Below are 21,314 nucleotides of genomic sequence, written 5' to 3'. Positions count from 1 at the left end.
CTCTCTTGTATTATTTGTCCTTCTCAGTTTTTGTTTGACTCTGGAAAGGTGAACATTAGTATACTAATTACAAAGAAAATTTCCATATTCACTAATAAATATTATTTTAACAAGAATTGTCAAAGCCAAGAGGTTTGATGCTCACACTCGAGTGCTGAAAGAAACAATACAAAATGTCTGCTGGATTGCACAGGAGAGAATTATACGGACTAATTTCATTATAATAGTAACTTATTTTTTATGTAATGAATCATATTGTATTGCTAAAGTTTGTAAATAATAGGTGCTTCTGTTGTCCAATGTCCTGTAATTACTGACCTCAGGAAGATGGAAAGCAGATCTGGCCTTGCGGGATAGTGCCCTGAAGCTCTCAGGAGTGTCACTCAATGAGCCATCTTGCCGGCATTGTACTCAATAATTTCCATGCTGTAAATCCCGCACTCATAATAGTCATACAGCCACACAGAAATGTGCATTTGCAAAAAGGATATTGTCAAATCAATAAACATATAAAAAGTTAGTGAGTTATATTTGTAAAGTACAAATATCCAGAGCTAGGAGAGCATACTTGGATATCTTGATTCAGTTCAGCATGGTATCTTGAAATAGATTTACTATTGGCTGAATATATGTATTAGGTGTATGCAAAACTGTTACTATATAATAATTTAACGGTGACATTGACATGGTTTATACTGTACAATCCCTGCATGTGTTAGTATATTTCTGAATTCACCGCATGGGTCAATTATTTCTTTACTTGCTCTTTGCCTGACTCGGGATTACTTGACTTCAAACTCATTACCCATTAATAAACAGGAAAGAGGAAATGGATTTGTATTAATGTAGTCAGCCAATGAAGCCGGCTATGAAACAGCAGACACATGCCAAAAAGATAAACTCATTGAGTCTGAACCGTTCACAAAATAATACATCTGTTTTATTCTTTATCAGGTTTTACATTGAAAGCATATCGTTTTTGAAGGACAGTACCACGGTGGAATTATTCTTTCTGAACACAAGGGCGTGCGTGCATAAGGTAATGCAACATGTTTTGAGTGATTTATAAATTAGCAAAGCTGCATATTTTATGTGCTATTTAGAGACATGATCAAGTACAGTTTCTTCTGTCTCTGAATAGATACCTATAAGTTTGGCATCGATATACAAGATATAATTCATCAGTTAAAATCATTCCCTGAGTAATTCCCCAGATCGATATCGTATTATTAAACAAAAATCACTCAAAAAGGAAAACACTCATGTTGCTCACTTATACCTTGCTGTGAAAGAGACCTTCGGTCGACTTTTTAGGTCACAGCTAGGCAGCGCATGCGCAGTCTCAAAGAGACATGTTGTTTACAATCTGTGGGCGTCAACCCACCCATAGGCTTCCATTTCCTCGCTTCATCGTCGTGCTCATATCCTTTGTCCCCATTTGTCCATTGCATGCATGTTACAGAACAAAATGGTACCACATCAGTATTCACTAAAAATTAACATTGAAAATAATACAACACGAGCAAAAAGAGACATATGAACCTTTTCAGCTTTTTACTCTGTAAAAGCAGCTAAGATCTTTTGCTTTTGTGACACTCGTTTTAGTGAAAACGAATGATTTCCTGCTGCTACGACTAACATTTATTCACCGCAATAAATGCAATTTGCTTGAATGGGTATTTCGTGTACAAGTAGTTTATTTAAAAAGGAACCACTAAAGGAAATAGTTGTGTTCAATAAACAATTCTCCATGGGGTATGCATATGCCTGTTTGCCAGCCATGCTTCTCCATGTCAGAGCAGCGTTTCCAGCCACTAACAATCACAGCGCCCAAGCCCACTTCTACACAAGGACTCTTGTTACCACTCCCACCCCTCTGCTCCCCATCGGTTTCTTCTCCACCCCCATGAGCCCATGTTTCATCTCACCCAGCCCTCGTTCGTTTTTTGTGTTATTCAGTGGTAATGTCATATCCATCATAGCTAGAGCCTAACACCTGGCCCACCATTGCTAGGACAGCACACGCTTCTCCAGAGCAGCGCACTCTCCTGCAACGAGATACTGATTAATATGCAGAGAGCCTGCACCATCCTGTCAGGCAGGTTTAGGAGTCACTGGTAGCGGTGACAGAAGCTATTGCTGTTGTGGAGGGTGCAACGACTACACCCAGACACTTGCACAAGCACAGAATCAAAAAATATATTCTCATTGTACCCCAGACAATGCAATTTACAATGTGTACAACAAGGGTGAGGTGTTACATCCCCACTCCTCTCACTATAGGTTAGTCATCACAGCCTAGGATAACAGAGGACCACATGTCTCCAAACATTAAGTGGTCCAGTTCTGAGTTTTCCTTTAATAACCTAATGCATTCTGAGAATTATTGTTCTTGTTTAATCCAATTGAACGAACACACACATGGAAACAATAACCTTTAAAAGAACAAACCCAACATTGTAAAAGCAAATTGTTAATTGTCCTTAGTGCCAAGTCATCATCTGATAATTACAGTCCTAGCTCATAATGCATCCCAGGCAGTGCACCTCAATCTTGAACAGAGGCGTTTTCTGTCTAGTCCGTCCTAACTCTCATTTTGTACCAGTGGTACGCAGCGCTGCGACCGTAGGCTCAGACAGCTCTGTAATGCACCCCAGCTTGATATGTTATGTTCGACTCATTCTGACCTGGAACCCGTTCTTGTGAATTCAGTACAGTGTTATTACACAACTCTGACACTGCGCTTCATTATACCTATGCCTTGCTGATGTCCCTATACACCCTATATGCCCAACTGCATGGAAACTTGTCTGCAATGCTTAGTCAGTGCTCCTCGCATCTTGACCTGCATCCCCCAGTTAATAAGGAAATGTTGCGGCTCTATCAATTCTCCTCAATGTAGATCCCCATGACTCACTGCAATTCAGAAATTTGAATAGCTCGATCAATGTTCTTCAATTTGGGCCAGCGGCACCCATTCTAGGCAGACCCACTGATACCCTGCTACTCTTATTCGGAACCAGCTCTACCAATGTGCCTTAGAGACACCGGCTACAGACCCTACTATCATAGAAGTGGCAAAGGTTTGCCAATTTCTCTGCTGAGACCTATTGGCTTTGCCAATGCTTGTTCTCTTTGGAGTATAACAGAGGATTACTTTATCGTGGGTGGCTGTACCATACGCTGCCACCTGCTGTTCAGTGTGTGATACTAGTAACCAGGGTGACAAACTCTAGACAAACTTGGGAGAGCCGATGGCTGCAAAGTAATTCACAGTCAGTAGTGGATTTAAGGATTTTATTGATGAACTAAAAATTACACCCTAAAAGAGGAGGAGTAATTGTCCCCCAGTTTGGGATCAGTCTTCGAAAAACAAAACAGGACTATGTTGGAGCCTCCCTGACAAAAGCAAACACATTGAAGATAAGAGTAAGGAATCAATACAAGGAAGCCAGCAGATAAATCCAAAGGGATCAGTTTGTCTACTTTATAAACATCAGCCAACAAGAGCACACTGTGCTAGGCGGAAAATAGTTTAGTTTCTGTCACATGTCAAGGGCAATCTGAATTGACCATTAGTTAACATTTTAAGAAGGCTATCTAGGCAGTCAAGGGACAGGTTCACTTTTCCACACCATGTCAATAATATGCTGTATTTGGACGAAGACAATGGCTTACAAAAACATAATTAAGATGAGTAAGAGGCCTAAATCCCTTTCTATATAGTGAATGCAAATTATTACTATCCTGAAAAGAAACAATATTTTCACCTCGTGTTTTTACTCACTACTTCCTGAGCTTCTGACTGATTCTGGGAAGAGAGGTGATGTGATAAGATGTGATGTGTGACTGAACACCGCGGTACAAAAGGGGGTGGTGATGTGACTGAACACCAGCACCGAGGGTCCAACAAGCATAAGCCATTTTACGTAAGTGTGTTCACCAGAGACCTGTGCGTGGGCTACGACTAAACAACAGAGCAGTTAAACTAACAAAGACACTTTAAGGTGCAACCAAGTTAATTTAAAAAGATGAACGCAATAAAGAGGTTGAGGAGACAGCAGTGGCAGGTCCTCCGTTAAGGCGGAGGAGCGTCGCCCACTGCTATGTGAGCAGTAGTTAAAGAAATCATTTTAGTTTCCTTTCCTGGTGCTGGCGGATTTGGGCTGCTAGAGCAGGGGAGGAGTGTTTTGCCCACTACAAGGTACGCAAAGACGCTTTGACCCAAACCGTTATGCGCACTTTGTATGTTCTGCTCCCAGGCTGCATTACAGTCTGGGTGCAGAACACGCCCCAGGCTCCCATTCCCTGCCTAAGCACTGATCCACGGCGCTCAGACCAATCACAGTGCTGCATTGCATCATTGTGATTGGCTAGGGAAGTCAGGAGCCTGGGTGCTTACTGTTCCTGCTACCTGGAGAACGAGGCAGCGAGCGGGTAGAGAGGTGGAGCCGGCCAAGTTGTCGGCCTGAAGGTGAGTGTTTTTTAGATGTTGTTGTTTTCATTTATAACCCTCCCCATCCCCCACCCCACCACCCCCAGTAATTAGCGACCGTCACTGGGAGATAGTATATACCTAACACTGTTCCCTTAAGGGGAAATAGAAACCAACCATTTAATCTTATTCAATAGGAGAAGTCTAAAATTCTGGAAAAATAATCTTGGAAGTCACTGACAGACTTAGGGCCATTGAGGCTGCTCAGCGAGTGACCTGAAGCTGTGGTGTCTGACATGTGGCCAGATTCAATGCTGGATGCATGGGGGTCATTTAGGGACCATTGCCCCTTGCGACCCCTGGCACTGCCTTTGCGACCCCTGGCCTCAGAGCTGGCAAAATCAAGGCTAAGAACACAAGGGTCCTTATGGACGTGGGTTGGGTCTCCACTTTCCCTGTTTTCTGTCAATTTTTTATTACACTAATACTGAATAATATTTTATTATTTACTATTACTGCAATAGAGAATGGATTAAAATTAGGTGGAATTTGACCCTCCCTGTCACCTCAGGGAAGTAAAAAAAGCTTTTAAATGTATGTTGTGTGCGTGCTCGCTTTTGAGAGTGTGTTAAAGTGAGAGAGAGAGTGTGTGTATGTGTGATTGTGTGCGTATGTGTAAGCATGCGTGTGCGAGTGAAAGTAAACTTTAAATGTCCTTTTCGCCACCTGTGGCATTTTGGTGAATTGACGTTCATGTCTGTATGGCAATGGAAATACTCTGACAGTGGAGAAAGTGCTCAATTCAAATAATTATCTAGTTGGCAAAATTGTCCCTAAGAGGGAAGGAATTTCACCAGTGGATTCTCCTTTGAATCTGTTAACGCTTTCTTTAAAAATCCGAGAGGATCCCTTAACCACCAAACTCTAAACACCTTCAGTAGCATTTGGAGAGGAAAACTCCATGTAGTGGGTCAAGCGGGGGGGAGGGGTGGGTGTATCACACGAGCCATCACACGAGCTTCCTTTTTACATAACAACATAATGAGTGCCTCATCTAAGAGTAATTCAATGTATATAAAAAGTAAGGTAAGCACAAGCTCCGTTCTTAGTTTTAGACATCCTTAATTTGCATGCTGTTATTTGCACGTAAAGTGCATTGTGCATTGTGTTGACTAAAACTACCACACTGTCAGCATTCTTCAATTAAAGCGTTTTAGAGACATGATATAAGTTATAATTATATAAAATAGTTATAATTAATTTCAATTACATTTTATTAATTTAGACAGTTTAGACCAATAAAATGACCATGGCGTGGTCTCTGAAAGCTAGATGATGGTCCCCACAGTGCTCCCAGGGCTCCTCCACTAAATTGGAAATTCTTCGAGTCGCAGTAGCCTTCTGTTGCAGGATCTCACAGCTCTGAGCGCAAGAGGAAGTGCAATGGCTAATGACATTCATTTTTAGTTTAATTAAACGGTTAGTTGACAGTATGCTAAAAGCGTGCGATCCCAACACAAGGTATAAGTGGACCCTGTAAGGTGATGGGTCTTTCCGAATGAGTCTTTTTCATCCAAAAACCTTACCTCCGCAAGCCCCAAACTCGAATACATGAGCCATGAAAGGAAGTGGCACACACTAACATGTATGAGCTGCATGTTTTTAACTGGTAAGTCGTTTGCACAACTATTACAAGTTCTTGGGCAGTACATCGGAACTCTCTATCCTAAAAACAATGTAGGGGTGTGAACTGTTCTGGCAAAGTGCCCATAGGTGTGCAAGGCTTTAATTGGGCTGGGTCCACTGGTGTACCGAAACTTAAGGGGGCACACCTGCAAGGTACATGGAGGGCCCCGTTCCGGACTCAGTCAGGAGCTCTCCGGCCAGAGTACTGTGCTGAAGGGGCCCCCTAGGGCTTGAGGGACCCGCCGGCACCGCGGGGGCTGTGGGGGCCTGTGTTACACCACTGGCCGGGTCCTGCCGGTGCCCAGCACCAGCAGTTCTAAAAAGCAGGTGCTGAGACAGGTCCCTATCAGGCTCGCCATTGTTGCCCTCACCATCAGAGTGAAACAAATCTTAACTCTGCAGCAGCCCCACCCTTCACTGCCTTTGATGTCACTTCAAAGAGACTCATTGAAGTTCTTGCACAGTCCCACCAGTTCAGAACTGAAGCATTTTCAGTATTATATACAATCAAGCCATAGTTGTTGCTTATTTGTCTTGTGCAACTAACACCAATCGACAAAGCCAATAGTTCTGGCTTGTTGTAGGTGTAATGTTACTTATATTATATGTCTGGATGCAATGTCAGAAGCAGCAAAATACCAGTCGGGTAGCACATTATGCTAAGCATAGATTTTTAGCTTACATGTTTTTAAATCACACCCTTAATTCGATCGGCCACGCTCCTTTGAGAGAACCCCCAGGTTTCCATCCCACTTAAAGCCCCGGGTGTGCATTTAATTTATGTACAATTTTGGGAGCGGATTGGTGGTCGGATTGGTCGGAAAGAGTTGATTGTTTTCTTAGAGGGCCCACTTCACAATCCAATTCATAAAACTAAATCAAGAGATTTCCGCTCCCACGTAGGCGTACTTTTACATATTTGAGTAATTTTCAGAACTTTTACGGATTACCATTGAAGTTTTCCCAATTGAGGTAAATGTTTTGTGAATTCCTTTTTTTGGCATTCCTCCAAAGGGTAAATTGTATGCATTGTACAACTACTCATCGCTGAAAATGAACTGCTTTCCATAATGGGACTTTTTTTTAAATCTTTTTTTTACTTCATGGAGAAAATATTTTTCCCATGGAGAAACCTTTTTCGCTACACCGACAAAAAGACTGGTGGCGACTTCCTTCCCATTTCAACCCCGGAAAATGTTTTACAACTGTTGGGTCACATTTTGTGAAGTCTTTGAAGTCGGAAACCAAGCCATTTGCACATGAAAGTCAAACTTTCAAGTGCAATTCTGCCTGGAATTTTCATGTGTGACATCAAACTCTGATTTGATTTTCCTTTTTTCATGGAACCAGTGGAGTTACCTTAGTACAAAGACCCACATGTGCCTTTCTTAGGCCGGAGATAAATCTGGCTGTCGCCTTATGGACATTTGTAGGCAAATAGGTTAGCCTTTTAAAAAGTCACATAAGATGCATTTGCTCAATACTATTTGACATTCGTCCAGTGATGGGTCAGGACATCATGGGACAAATTTAAAGGAGACCTTATAGTTGTTCAAATACAAAGAAGGCACCTTGGGTACAGGGTGTTATTGTTAGGCAGGGCATAATTTGAGCCAGTGGTTTCCAGTGCTTGGCACCAACACTTAATTGTCAGTACCAGCTCTAGTGACAGTCCCACCGCATGGTGGCGCTGTCTGTTAAATTTTGAGATGGGCACAACAACTGTGTTTACTAAGTCAAATCACATTCAAAATTAATAATACCAGCCTCTCACGCCATTATTATAGCTTGTGTGGCCTTTAATAGTCTGAATTCTCATACTTGGAGGAGTGCAATGGTTAGGTGTTATATTGATACTGTCATTGGCAGCGCTGGTATGGATAATGCGTTGTGCAGACTGAACTGGCCTTCCGAAAATGGCCCTGGCACTTAATTTTTTCAGTAGCGGTTAGCAGTATGATTGAATGGTGAGACGTGAAGCACAAAACTCACCATTATTGCGGCGTCCCGGCTCCCATCTCTTCTCTCCTGGAAAGATCAAGCAGGAGAGGGAGGGACCTTCTTTCTGTATCATAAAAGGCAATCCCACCAATCCTGGGGCTGCTCTCATGCTTTCTTTAGCACAAGAGCAGTTCCTGGATTGGTTGGAGCAGGCTAACCAGGCACTCATTTTGAGGCTGGGGTCCTGTGCCAGAAATCCCCCAGCTGTCATACAGCCCAGGGATTGCTGGGACTGCAGTGCGCATGTCGGATTGGCCATCGTAAGGCAGCCGGCCAATCGGACATGCGCACTCTAAGGGCAGCTGTCATCCTGCAATCGTATGATTCAGCCCGCCCTCTGCACTCACACAGCGGACTTAAAGTAAAATGGAATTGACTTGCCATTTTACTTATTTGTATTTACCTGCTGAGCTTGCAGCAGGCGGGGCGATGCTTCTCCATCCCTTAGGAGGAGCCGTCCCTGAATTTTTTACAAATGAAGCACTGTTATTAGGATTAGTAGAAATCCAGGACCCATAAAATGTATAGGATGCACCGTACTGTTCTGTGCCATGTTGCACCTTTAACTGGGTGCCCCTTGTGCAAGCCAGTTCAGTGTGCCAGTAAGTAAATCACTTTGTGGTGCACAGGGAGAGCCGCTCCTGGCAGTTCCTTTAAGCGGCCCGATTCCAGTTGCAAAATGTAAATATTTCACCACAAATTCAATACTAGCGGTAACCCATTCGCAAATGGGAATGGGTCTCCATGGGACGCTTTCTTTTTGAGAAAGTTAAAAAAGATATTTTGTAAGAGCAGGCAATGGTCCCACAGACCACTGCCTACACTTAAAAAATTTAAGTTAAACGTTTCATTTTTTTTTTTTTTAAGGCAGCTTATTTTCCTTAAGGAAAACGAGTTGTTTTAAAGGAAAAAAAATATTGCTTTATTTAAAAGCAATCACAGACATGTTGGTCTGCTGACCCCAGCAATCCACCATCCCTGTGGTAGCTATGACTCCTCATGGGTGGCAAATTGCGACCTAGCTCCTTAATATTCTTGAGGTAGGTCAATTTGTGATTCACTAGGAATCACAAATTTTTAAATAAAAGTTTAATACATTAGGAATAGCAATTTCCTAATTGCAATTCGTAGAAATCGTAATCTGGAAGTCGCTATTCCGAATGTTAGAACATCTGGTACTATGTCCAATTGTACCATGCATTATTGAAAGGGACCCCATTCTTGGTGTCAGTTCAGTAAGTGGCTTCATAATTCATGAGCCATCACCTGGGCTCGACTGGCCATAATATTCATCAGGATAACAGCCAATGGACATCGGACTGCTAAAAGGGTTTGGAGAGTTAAGGAATCCACAGTCCAGAAAGCCCAGAAAGTACACAAGAAGGAACAGCATACACATTTCTTAGAGGCATTTTCTTCTAGACACATACATTAATTGCTGCTATGAAGAAATAATGCTTCTTCGCTGTGGCAGTCCCAGAAGTACTGCCCCGGTTTTTAAGAAATCCTCCAGGAAATGGTTGGACTTGCTCACTCTTTTGGTGCACTATGGGGCGGAAATCAATCCATTTTTCAGCTCACAGTCCAGCACTGATCACACCCTGGCACAATGGATGTTCACAATAATTGCAACTAAATGTAGATCACAGTATTGCTATTAGCAAACCAGCAGTGAAAATGTTTACTGAATGATTGTGACAGCTAGTGCCATGCACATGCAAATCTTGCATTATTCAATCAATCAATCAATCAGGGGTTTATAAAGAGCGCTACTCGTCGTGAGGGTCTCAAGGCGCTGGGGGGGTGCAGCTCCGGTTCAGTCGAAGAGCCAGGTCTTGAGGTTCTCCCTGAAGGTATGGAGGGTGGGGGAGCGTCTGATGTTCACTGGGAGTTCGTTCCATGCTTTGGCTGCGACGTAGGAGAAGGCACTTTCTCCTGCTCTGGCTCTGCGGATGCGGGGGATCTCTGCGAGGGTGAGGTCTGCAGAGCGAAGGTTACTCTTGGGTACGTGGAAGGAGACTCTCTCGTTGAGGTATTTGGGTCCGATGTTGTGGAGGGATTTGTAGGCGTGGGTGAGTAGTTTGAAGGTGACTCTTTTCTCGACGGGGAGCCAGTGGATGGTACGCAGGTGTTGTGTCATGTGTTCGTGCCGTGGGGTTCCGAGGACGAGTCTGACTGCGGCGTTCTGGATGGTCTGAAGTCTGTGTAGGAGATTTCTGTTGATTCCGGCGTAGAGGACGTTGCCATAGTCCAATCTGCTGGTAATGAGTGCGTGGGTGACGGTTTTTCTGCATTCTGGGGGTATCCATTTGAAGGTCTTGCCGAGGATCCGAATGCAGTTGAAGCTGGTGGAGGCGATGGAGTTGATCTGGCGGGTCATGGTGAGGGAGAAATCGAGGTTGATGCCGAGGTTCCGTGCATGGTCTGTCAGGGTTGGTGGACTCCAGAGGGCAGAGGACCACTAGGTGTTGTCCCAGGCTGAGGTGGAGGGTCCGAGGATGAGGACCTCGGTCTTCTCCGAGTTGAGCTTTAGGCTGCTACTTTTCATCCAGGTGGCCACGTCTCTCATTTCTTCCTGGAAACAGTCTGGTGTCTTCGGGGTTCTTCGTGAGGGAGAGGATGAGCTGGGTGTCACCAGTGTAAGACACTATGCTGAGCCCGTGTTGTCTGACGATGGAGGCGAGAGGTGCCATGTAGATGTTGAAGAGCGTGGGGCTCAGTGATGATCCTTGGGGAACTCTGCAGTTGATCTGTGTGGGTTCGGAGAGGAGAGGAGGGAGTCTGATCCTCTGGTTTCTGCCGGAGAGGAAGGATTGGATCCAGGAGAGGGCGGTTCCTCATATCCCTGCGTCGTGGAGTCTGACTGCGAGGGTGCGATGAGAGATGGTGTCGAAAGCTGCGGAGAGGTCTAGTAGGATGAGGGCTGTGGTCTGCCCTTGGTCTAGGAGCATGAGGATGTCATCAGTGGCAGCGAGGAGGGCTGTCCCAGTGCTGTGGTTGCTCCGGAATCCGGACTGGGAGGCGTCTAGGATGGAGTTTTCTTCAATAAAGGCAGTCAGCTGGGTGTTTACGAGTCTCTCGTGACTTTGGTAGTGAAGGGGAGGAGAGAGATGGGCTGGTAGTTTTTCAGGTCTGTCGGGTCGGCCGTGGGTTTCTTGAGGAGAGGTTTGACGTCTGGGAAGATGCTGGATTCGAAAGAGGCGTTGATGGTGCGTCCAAGTTCGGGTGCGATGGCGGCGGCGACCCTGTGGTAGATGTGCGGTGGGAAGGGGTCCATGGGGGCTCCTGAGTGGGTGCTCTTCATCGTCACGGTGGTGTGTTCGACGGTGGCGGGATTCCAGGTGGTGATGATCGGCTCTTTGTCGGTGGTGGTGGATCATGGGGTGGTGTCCGGTGTTTGTTCACTGAAGTTGAATTCAACTCATAACTTGAAGAAGTTGTTGCAGTAATAAAACAAGCATTGGGAAAGCCAATTGGTCTCATGTTTTTGACCTATTGGCTTTGTCAGTGCTTTTTGCTGGCGCTGTGCAGCATCAGTAAAAATGTAAATGCATTTTAAAACAAAAAAGAGACGTAAAAAGGAAATGCTCAACGATGCAGACCTTGCAGATGGCCATGTCATTCTGTAGGCACACGCATGTGTGATGGCATATGCATGCATGTGTCACCACATATGCTTACCAATAGAAGGATGCTCGCACCATTTTTTTATTTTTTAGTTACTAATCCAAGAGTGCGGATGCCACTTGAATCGGAAAAAAATGTTTTTGTGTGAAAACACTTTTCAGAATGTGGAGTGGCCTGACAGTAAATAGAAGCTTGCAGGTCCTCTAAAATAATTACATTATTTTACTTAAAGGACTGCAAGAGGTGGGAGAGCAATGGAGGAGCAGTGATGTAGTGGGTTGGATGGAAGCAACAGGAAGTGCCAGAAGGAAATTAAAACAATAAGCAAAATTAAAGACTGAGATGTGGAGGAGGGATCAACACGGAGCATGTAGCGTGAGGAATGGCAATAGATGCATAATATGAGGGGAAAAGCAAGCAGTGGGAAGAGGGACAACAGAGATTATATAAGGCAGGTATTGTGGGTCAACACACGAGAAAGTGAGAGAGGACGAAAACACATGCATTCTGATGGAGTGCTTAAACAAAAACAATAAAGGAATTTCCCTAAATGTGAGTAGTTGAAAGATAGAAGTCAAAAGGATGTTAAGCTATGCTCTAGGGGAGGAGGAAGGCAAACCATCAAATAAGAAGCAAGCACATGAGAGCAGTGGTTAATTTGTAAAATAAATAAGTGCCAGGGCTCTCGTCAGGAGGCAGCTTGCACCAGCCCATTTGTCCTGTTAGCGCCGCCTAAAACAGAACCAACTACTAACCATGAAAGTGAGGCGAGGATATGGCATAATGGCCGGAGTTGCCGACTTTGGAGTTGAGTTGGGGAACTAGGTTCGAGTCTCAGCGTCCACTGAACATCCTGTGATTCTGGACAAGTCACTTAATCTCCCTGTGCCAACCATAAATTAATGTGTCCTCAACTAGTGCTCATGAAAAGCCCTGATGTTGATGATTGAGTGCTGTACTGAGCACCGGAAACCACTGGCTCAAATTAGGCAGTGGATGAGAGTAACTATAAAGCCAGCTAATGGTAAACAATCGGTCACCTCTAAGCCAACTGCAAGTTTTTGGTATGATCCACAAGAGTCTTTTGTCTATAGACACTTAAAACTGTCTGGTAGACAAGTCCTAAAAATAGGTAATGTCACTTTAGGTACGCACCCTCAAAACAATAGGAATGCAGGGATATTTTGACAGATGCTTTTATAAAAGTCAGGTAATAGATTTCAGAACAGTGAGCTATCAAATGCTCCTACCCTGAAGCTTTTGTGAAATGGAGTTTCCCCATCAGACTCCCAATAAGCATTTCATTCAATCAGGATCGTCTGAGTTAATAATTCTAATACTGGTCTTAAACTGGGGGATCAGTGAGCTGTGCGATGAATCCCATAGGATTACTATTACCCAGCAGATGTGCTTCTCATTCATCTGGTGCTTTAAGCGGCGGAGCTGTCCAAGAGCTCTTTGTGACTATTCGCACAGCTCCCGTTCACTCTGCTGCTGTCCCTAAAACACAAACGGATCTCTAAGAAAAGTCCTGTCGATGCAGATCAAACTACCTTGATGCGTGATTTCTGTGCCGAAGGAAGCTGTACCCTTCTCTTAGCTTCAGCTATCAAAATAATATTCTAACCCTTTTTCGAACCCTCTAGTATAAAAAGGTTCTTCTGTAGGACAGAGGAAGGGAGAGTGCGGGAGTCTTTTATTCGGGAGGGACAAGGCTTCTATTCTTTTCTAAATGAACAAGTAGAAGACCTTTCATTATTTTGCAAGAGCAAATTGTAACAAATGTCTTATTGTCCTTTCCTGTTGCTCTACTCTTTGCTCACTGTGCCGCATTACGCGAAGAATAATTGATGTAGTGATCTTCCGGAAATGAGAAATCCTTTTTTATCACACAACTCTATTTAATGATTGCCAAATAATTTCTTTTGGATATTTTCTGATCAAAGCAGTTCATTTCCAGATAAGGATTTACTTTTTATAGGTCGGCAGTGCTACTATAATGATGGGGCATTCAGACAGCCAGGTCAAATCCGGCACTTATATCTTGATGAAAGCAGATAAAACCTTGCTGTGCATATGTAGTCAAATCTATACCATTTCCCAACAGTATCTGAATACATTTATACAAAAAAATGTTAAAAGATATATATGAATCCCCTTGTGATACTGATAAATAGCTAACTTAAGTGACTAATGCATTGGGAATGCTTCAAGGAGTAAATGTGACCTGGACTGTATGTACATTTTGCATCATACTTTTATCTGAGCATTACCAATATTTATAATGGCGTGGTTACCATTTTTTTGTTTCAGTAAAACATTAAGAAGTTGTGTAATATGTGACCATTTTATTTTCCCCATGCTTTTATGTGTATCTAGTTCATGCATCCCTGTATGACTGTGGAAAAGACATATTGCTAGGCCAAGTTCCCTGCTTATGGGAATACAAGCATTCCCAGACTGGCTTCAGCCTATGTATGCCTCATGAGGGAGGTATACCTTGATTCCTGTGGCACAGTAAGCATGGGGCCGACGTCTGTACATACCGGCATTGCAAGTGAAAATTAATCTCAGCCACTGATAATTACTTGGGGCCTCATTCAAGTCCATCATTTTTTGTGCCACTCAAGACAGAGACCAGCCGTATACAAATCAACCTTGGTGAGGCTCCAATAGGAACAGTCCACCCTGAACTCCCTGGCCAGGGCACTTCCAGATTCGCAGGGAAGCTCAGGCAGGTTTTAGCCTATTTCAACTGTTCATGGAGGTATGGCTTGATTTCTGTTCATGGTGAGGCCCTGGCTTGGCCAGATTATATTCCTCTCCAGATAGAAGACTACCAAAATGTGGAGGACTACCAGCATCTCTAAATTGTAAAGTCCATAGCCACCATTCCACCACGATCTAACCCTGGCTGATGTAGTAATAATATGCAGCAAGTACCACTGCTTGGTTCCAAGTGGCTGGGTGTCAGGAAGCTAACAAACAGAGGTGGAAACAAGAATTCTGCCACCAGATTGGCAGCATCTTCACCTCTAGCACCAGCTGTAAAATGGGTGGCAGCCTACAAGCCTTAGGTCATGAGGAGGACCACAAAATCACAAAGGCCTCAGTGGGAGAATGCACAAATGTACAGCCACCCACTTCCTTTGAGATCATTCCTAGCTCTGTAATGTGGTCCACTTAGTTCTCAGAAATCAAGACTGGTAGCGAGGGAGATGTGGCCCAACGGCCAGATCTGCTAACTTTGGAACTGAGGAACCAGGTTTGAGTCCTGTGTCGGCTTGACATCCTGTGATTCTCGGCAATTCACTTAATCTCTCTTTACTTAAAAAATAATAATCTGACCTTCTCTAAATTATCTGCTGCTCATGTGAAGTGCTCCAATGCCCTCGGACTGGGTTCACGCTATAATAACTGCTAAAAATAGGCTGTCAGGGACTATACCTGATGATAATCGTTCCAGTGTCCCCATTTTTGTTGCACCCAAAGCTGGAATATGATGGGTGGCGAACAGCTGGTTTGGACTAGGGAATAACATATGCTATTGAGAAGACAGTCTCCATTCCAAAGTGTCAGACTTACAATGGAGCACAAATTGTGCACCGGTTCATTTATGAAACCTTCACAATCACAAACTATGGGGTGCACAATTTGCACCTTATTTTTGCGGCCCCATTTGCCCGAGCCTTTCAGCACTTTGAGGGCCAGGAATGGCTTATGAGGGATTCACCAAAAAGATGTGTCCATGCTATGTTTATTGACTTTCTTTCGGAAGTGTTTTTTAACACTACCACATTTTTAGACGTATTCTCACCCAAATCCTATTCCTTCAATATGTCCAATCAATCTTTAACACAATTATTTTCATACAAGGTATTATGACTTCATCTTTCCAGTGTTATCTTCATTAAGAGCTTATATTTGAATTTAGGAATTTGTTTTCCCCTCTTTTTATTCCTGTACTTTATCAGATTGCATGGATTTTTTTATCCGAACCTCCATTTTCTTGCTAAAAGTCACCTTTGTGTTTGACACACTTAGTAACCCTAAGGGGCCTTGTTTAGCATCACTGGGCTTCAAACTCGAGTTTTGGTTTCTTTGGACATCCATTTCCTCCCTGACCTCTTGGGCTTGTCAGCAGATGAAATCCTCAAAATGGTCATTGGTAAGAGAGGGTGCCAGTCACAGGTTAACCCCGTTATTTGAGTGTGCACACTAACTGATATTATTGCCACACTCTGTTTATTCAGCATTCTGAAAACTAATGTAATAAAGTCAGCTGATAACATCAGGCGCCATGGACACCTGGCATACTTAAAGCCTAGTTATCAGCATGGCCGGCATCACTCTCTACACAGCGGTGACAGTTTCTACCCATTGTCCATCTGCTCCAATATACAAAGCGTACTGCACTCTGAATGTCGTTTTTCACTTAAATGTGGAAAAACAAAACACATTTTAGAGGACACATTGTCTTGTTCGTAATAGCCATCCATTAGAGTCCCCGTACAGAGGAAACTACATGTGATAAGAGGCAAAGATTCTGAGCGGATCCGGAGTAAATGAATTATAAAAGATGGTCACAGATCGCTTACGGCCTAAGCAACTTTGGAAGTGATGGAGAACGGGGAGTTTTTGCTCTTTGCATTAAATGTGGAACATTTACAGCCTTCTGTAGCTGCAGCGTCACAGTCTGCAGGCTGCGTATCCCTTTTAAAGTGGTCCCTAAGCATCTTATCTCGGACTCACTGAGGATGGAGCCTTGGAATACGAGCATCTCCCACTAATAAGGGCAAGCCAGGGAGTGCATCTTCCTACATATATTTTCAAAATTTCTAAATATGTTTCCCCCTATTCTATGACCCTTCAATTGTACACTGCATATTCTGTTTTTGGTAACATGTGCAGCTATTATTCTCAGAGTAAAGCAGACACACAGCACACTTTTCCCTTGAAGTGCTACGTTTGAAACTATTTATATTTCTACTGATTTTTGCAGTATATAGGATTATAATATTTCATAGATCTGACTGATTCATTTAATGAGTTATGTTCATTTAAACTATTTAAATATTTTTATTTTCATATTTATTTATTTTGTGCATATATGTACATATTGATGTACAACTCAGTACACAATCACTGTGGCCTAAGGAATAACAAAAATGTAAAAACGAGTTGTGTTCATATTTATTGGAGCTCTCAAAATGATTCCTTTCACAGCATTTCAAGTAATTGCAGTAAAGGAGCTAAAGTCCAGAAAACTGTCAAAGTCATATATTTGAGATTAGAATTACTGAAAAAAGAATGAAAGGGGAGAATGTTACCTTGAGTGTGGTGCCCATGTAAGAAATGAAGATGTGTTGAATGCCCCGAAAAGTAGAATGCATTTTACTATCCTCTAAAACATACAGCGCTCAGAGGTGGAATCAAATACCAAGCAAAATAGGATTCCAATTGGGTTTTAAATGAATGCAAATCATTCCTTAAATGCCACCAAAGCAACCAAAATATTAACATCTTTTAACGCCAAGAGGGAGAGAGCTTCATAGGTGAAGGGAAGGACTGTGACCAAAAAATGCTTAAGAAAGAAAAGCAGCAGACCACACACCTCAATTTTGAAAAATTAGAATGGCTTGGTTTGCTGTTCTTTTCCAACGCTCTTAATCTCTGATGCTTTACATCATCTGCAATTAGTTGAATCTGGAATTATCGTTCTGTGTCTGATGCAAAAAATTGCCAGGCACCTCCAAGAAGTTGTAGTCTGAAGTTTTCTATTTCCTAAATTAATTTCCTTAGTACAACTGAGCAGTAGGTGGAGGTGTACTGTGCAAATCAAGGAGAGTTGACTGAGCATAGTGCTGGAGAGGAAAGGGCAGAGCTTGAAATAAAAACAGTGGCTGACCACATCCGTGCTTACGTCTGCACCTGCAAACCCACATACATGTCACTAAATTGGACACCAGCAGTTGCTGAGGGCAAGGTCGGGGCTGCAGCAGCTTCCATCAGTGCTTCATAGCATTGGATGGATGGTGGTCACACATTCTAAGCAGGAGGAGACGCAGATGACCTTACCAGAGGCAGGGCCCCATGCAGCTCAATGCGAGATCCCGGTCAGTGGAGTGGCTATCCTGGTGATTGTTATCATCATTGAGTCCAAAGACATAATCACTCAGGTGGGTGCCGGATCAAGTAAGGCATATGTCAAAGGGTTTGCTAATTGTCAATACATGGAAGCAAGTGACCGCCGAGAAGCAGGCAGGACTGAGAATGGGGTGAGGGAGGGGGGGGGGGATAAAGTTTATTTTTACTCACTCAGGTACAAATTTTAGCAGTTCACGATGGACCACATTACACTAGTGGAAGCCTCTCTGGCCCATGATTCATTCTTCTAAACTGTGAAGCTGATTGAGTCTTCTAGTGTTGAAGACGTAGCATCTCTTCCACACTGGAGGTGAAAATAACACTGTATTAAAGAGGTCTCTGCCACGTTATTTGGGCTTTTCCTGCAAAAGGCTGCCTCCATCACGGGAGGGGACACTTTGGATCAGGAACTCATGACCGAAACAGTGCTTAGTTTGAATAAAAAAGTTAATAATTGTAGCAGCCCAAATATATGCCATAAACATATGCCATGCTTGCTGAATACCCCTGCTGCCAACTCTTGATTCAACCCCATACCAATTTCTTCCCTCACTCTCCACTTCCTGGAGAATGGGTTATTCCTGCTGTCTTATGATGGAACTGGGCATGAACCCAAAAGAAGCAGTACATTGTCAGTACACACAGTACTATATAAAAGAATGTTATTGTTAGTATAGCAACCGTCCACGGTGTCAATGCCATCAAACGTGGTTACACATGGCAGGGCAGCCTGTGGGCCTCTTTTTTCTGTCACAGTGACCACTGTTTTGATGATGGTCCCGATGACGAAGCTGACGTAGGCTGTGCCAATAGGTTTTCGTCCTCGTAATAGGGCAACGGAACAACAGGAGAACCGGCCTGAAAATTCACCCTTTTTGCTTAGTTACCTCTACCACCTATTTCTATGTTAGGGTCTTAGTAATGGAGGCATTAATAACTCGGGAACCCCTCTGGTATTTTGAAGATGCAGTATTCAGTTCCTTCTCCATTCCACAAAGAACTTGTGGCTTTCGATATCTTTTTAGACCAAAAAATAAGGCACATATTGCTATTCAAATAAAGAAGGCTCAGTAGATACCCCTTTTCTCCCCTCCCACCACTTCGGGCTAGGATAAACTAACATTGCCTTCCCAAAGTATCAGAGTTATTTGTAAAGAGGCATGACAGCCTGAACAACGCAGATCACCATATCTTTCTGGTGTTTTAGTAAAGGAAGTGACGAGTGGAGTAAAGATGCAGAGTTGTGCTTGATCCTGGTTTGTGAATGCTCACATCCAGCAAGACTAACCAGTAGTATACCTTCTTGAGCGTCAATAACATAAAGCATAGAGCTAACACCTGTTGTACTCTACTTTTGAATCCTGGGTAATATTTTAATCAATAAAGCTGCAAAAAGTAATATTAAAATAACACCAAATATATGAATGTGTACATTTCCTCACTACAAGTTAATTTTCTTCCTTAATGTCCAATGTTTCAAGTTAATCTCTGCTAATTGTACCCCTGCATTTCCTGAAAAGGACACCAAAATATACAGATGAGTGCACGTTACTAAATAGAGAGTATCTGAAGGAAAAGCCTCAATTACACATCAAGAAATAGCCAACTTTGGACAAAAACAGACTAACAAGATCAAAATTAACTTATAATGTGAGTGTTACATATGATCTTGAAGAACACGAAAATAGTAACAAGTTTGTAGGTTTGTGGGCCACATAAACTGTTCTTCAAGGGGTAAGGTTTCCGATAGTTCATCTTTCTCCAGGCACAATAGGCACAATTATGTTTTGCTTTTATAAGCTTTTGAAAGATTGCCAGCAGTAACACATTAAGATTGTGATTCTTGTATAAAATACGTGTGCTGTGATAATCAATGGAATAAAACAGATCAGAGTAAATAGCATTACAAGAATAGTGAAAAACTTGAACATTTCCACCATTGTGCTACAACAGTGAATCTATGTGGGCATATAAGTACTGTGTTTAGTGTACTCCTACCTACTGTTTCCTAACCTAGTCTTGCCTAGGGTGAGTGATCCGCGGGTAAGTTTAATCAGGCCGCCCGTCTTGGTGTAGAGCTGGATATTGCTCAAGTTGATACACAGGAATCAACTGAGCTGGAATTCCGGCTTGTAGGAACCTCAGTGTCAGCTGAGTGATTCTCTCCCTAAACAAGGAAGTGGTTCTGTATATATAATACCAGCACACATGTGGCCATGTCACAACCCTTGTCAGGCCACAATTGTTTATTCTAGTTGGATAACTAGACAATAACATAAATAACAATTGTGCAGTGAACTTTATCCCGTGTACTGATTATTAAAGGTGTCATGAAGTTGAGGTGCCTACGGAGTGGAAATGTAAGCAATGCAGATTCAGAGAAAGTTATCCTGCATGGTCACGCACTCAAATGTATATCAAAAGTCACTGTGTGTAAAAGAGAAGGCAACTGAAGAAACATGAGCATGTAAATGGTAGCATTTCTAACTAGGCCTATCCTGACCACGTGACAAAATGACACCCTTTTCAGAACGTGATTCCCAAAAACCCATTTCAACTTTTTTGTTAAGTGTATCAAGTCCTCATTCAAATCACAGAAATCAAGAAGTGTTCGCCATGCATAGGCAATCGGAGCAGAAGGGGGGAAGCAATCAAGATGTAGTGTGCAGTGGTAATTTTACCACTGGTAGTAAATGGGAAATATTTCCAGCAATAAAATATTGCCCATAGGGGAATGAGAAATCCATTCCGTTGGGCTGCATCTGAATTATTGCTGGATCACCTTTGGTGGTTAAATTACCACTGATGGTAAATGCATTACCATAACATTTTTCAGTACATGAATAAATCATTGTTGACGCCCTCAGCATAGGGTGTTAACTACTATTGTCACATTATGCGATGGCCAAAAAGGGCTAAGTAGAACAAAGGCAATGTTGAGAACTCAACCAAAGACAATGGAGCGGTATGGGACAAAATGGCTGACAAGGGAGACTGCTCAAACATTCCAATGTTTGTTTTTCTTCCAGTTTAATGAAGAGCATTGTACCCACAAAGGGTGTTCTGATGACATTATACCTCTTGTATCATGGCTTATTCCAGTGTATAAAAGTGGTCTACCTGATAATAGCCAGTCAGTTGCAGCTTCAGCCTCTAACTAAAGGAATGCCTTTAGTGACCGGTATTGAGGTTAATAAAAGAGATAATGCTATAGCAAAGCAAATGGACATAATATTTGGTCCTGCCAGTTCTCACCTTTTGTTAATCTTTGTTTCGAAAGGCTAAAATGTATACAATTAATTGATCTAACTAAAAATATTTAGAGCGGACCTCTCTCTCTAGTATAATGTGTCTTAATGTTGATGGTACAGACATCACCATTAATATTCTGTGTCTGTTTGAAGTTGTCAATGTGCAG

General features: G+C 42.8%; 1 protein-coding gene across 3 annotated transcripts in view; it reads left to right on the top strand.

The window, feature by feature from the left end:
• Window positions 1–21,314, top strand: part of FRMD4B (FERM domain containing 4B) — a 558,786-nt gene that overhangs the window by 343,821 nt on the left and 193,651 nt on the right. For all 3 annotated transcript variants that reach the window (XM_085624792.1, XM_085624790.1, XM_085624791.1), the window contains exon 5: window positions 955–1,039. In XM_085624792.1, coding sequence (XP_085480918.1) covers window positions 955–1,039 — 85 coding nt within the window. The remainder of the gene's footprint in view (window positions 1–954; window positions 1,040–21,314) is intronic.

Source organism: Triturus cristatus, chromosome 9, assembly GCF_964204655.1.
Source record: "Triturus cristatus chromosome 9, aTriCri1.1, whole genome shotgun sequence".
NCBI classification, from domain to species: domain Eukaryota; kingdom Metazoa; phylum Chordata; class Amphibia; order Caudata; family Salamandridae; genus Triturus; species Triturus cristatus.
The sequence above is the reverse complement of the archived record's forward strand: the minus strand, read 5'-3'. Positions and strand labels throughout refer to the sequence as shown.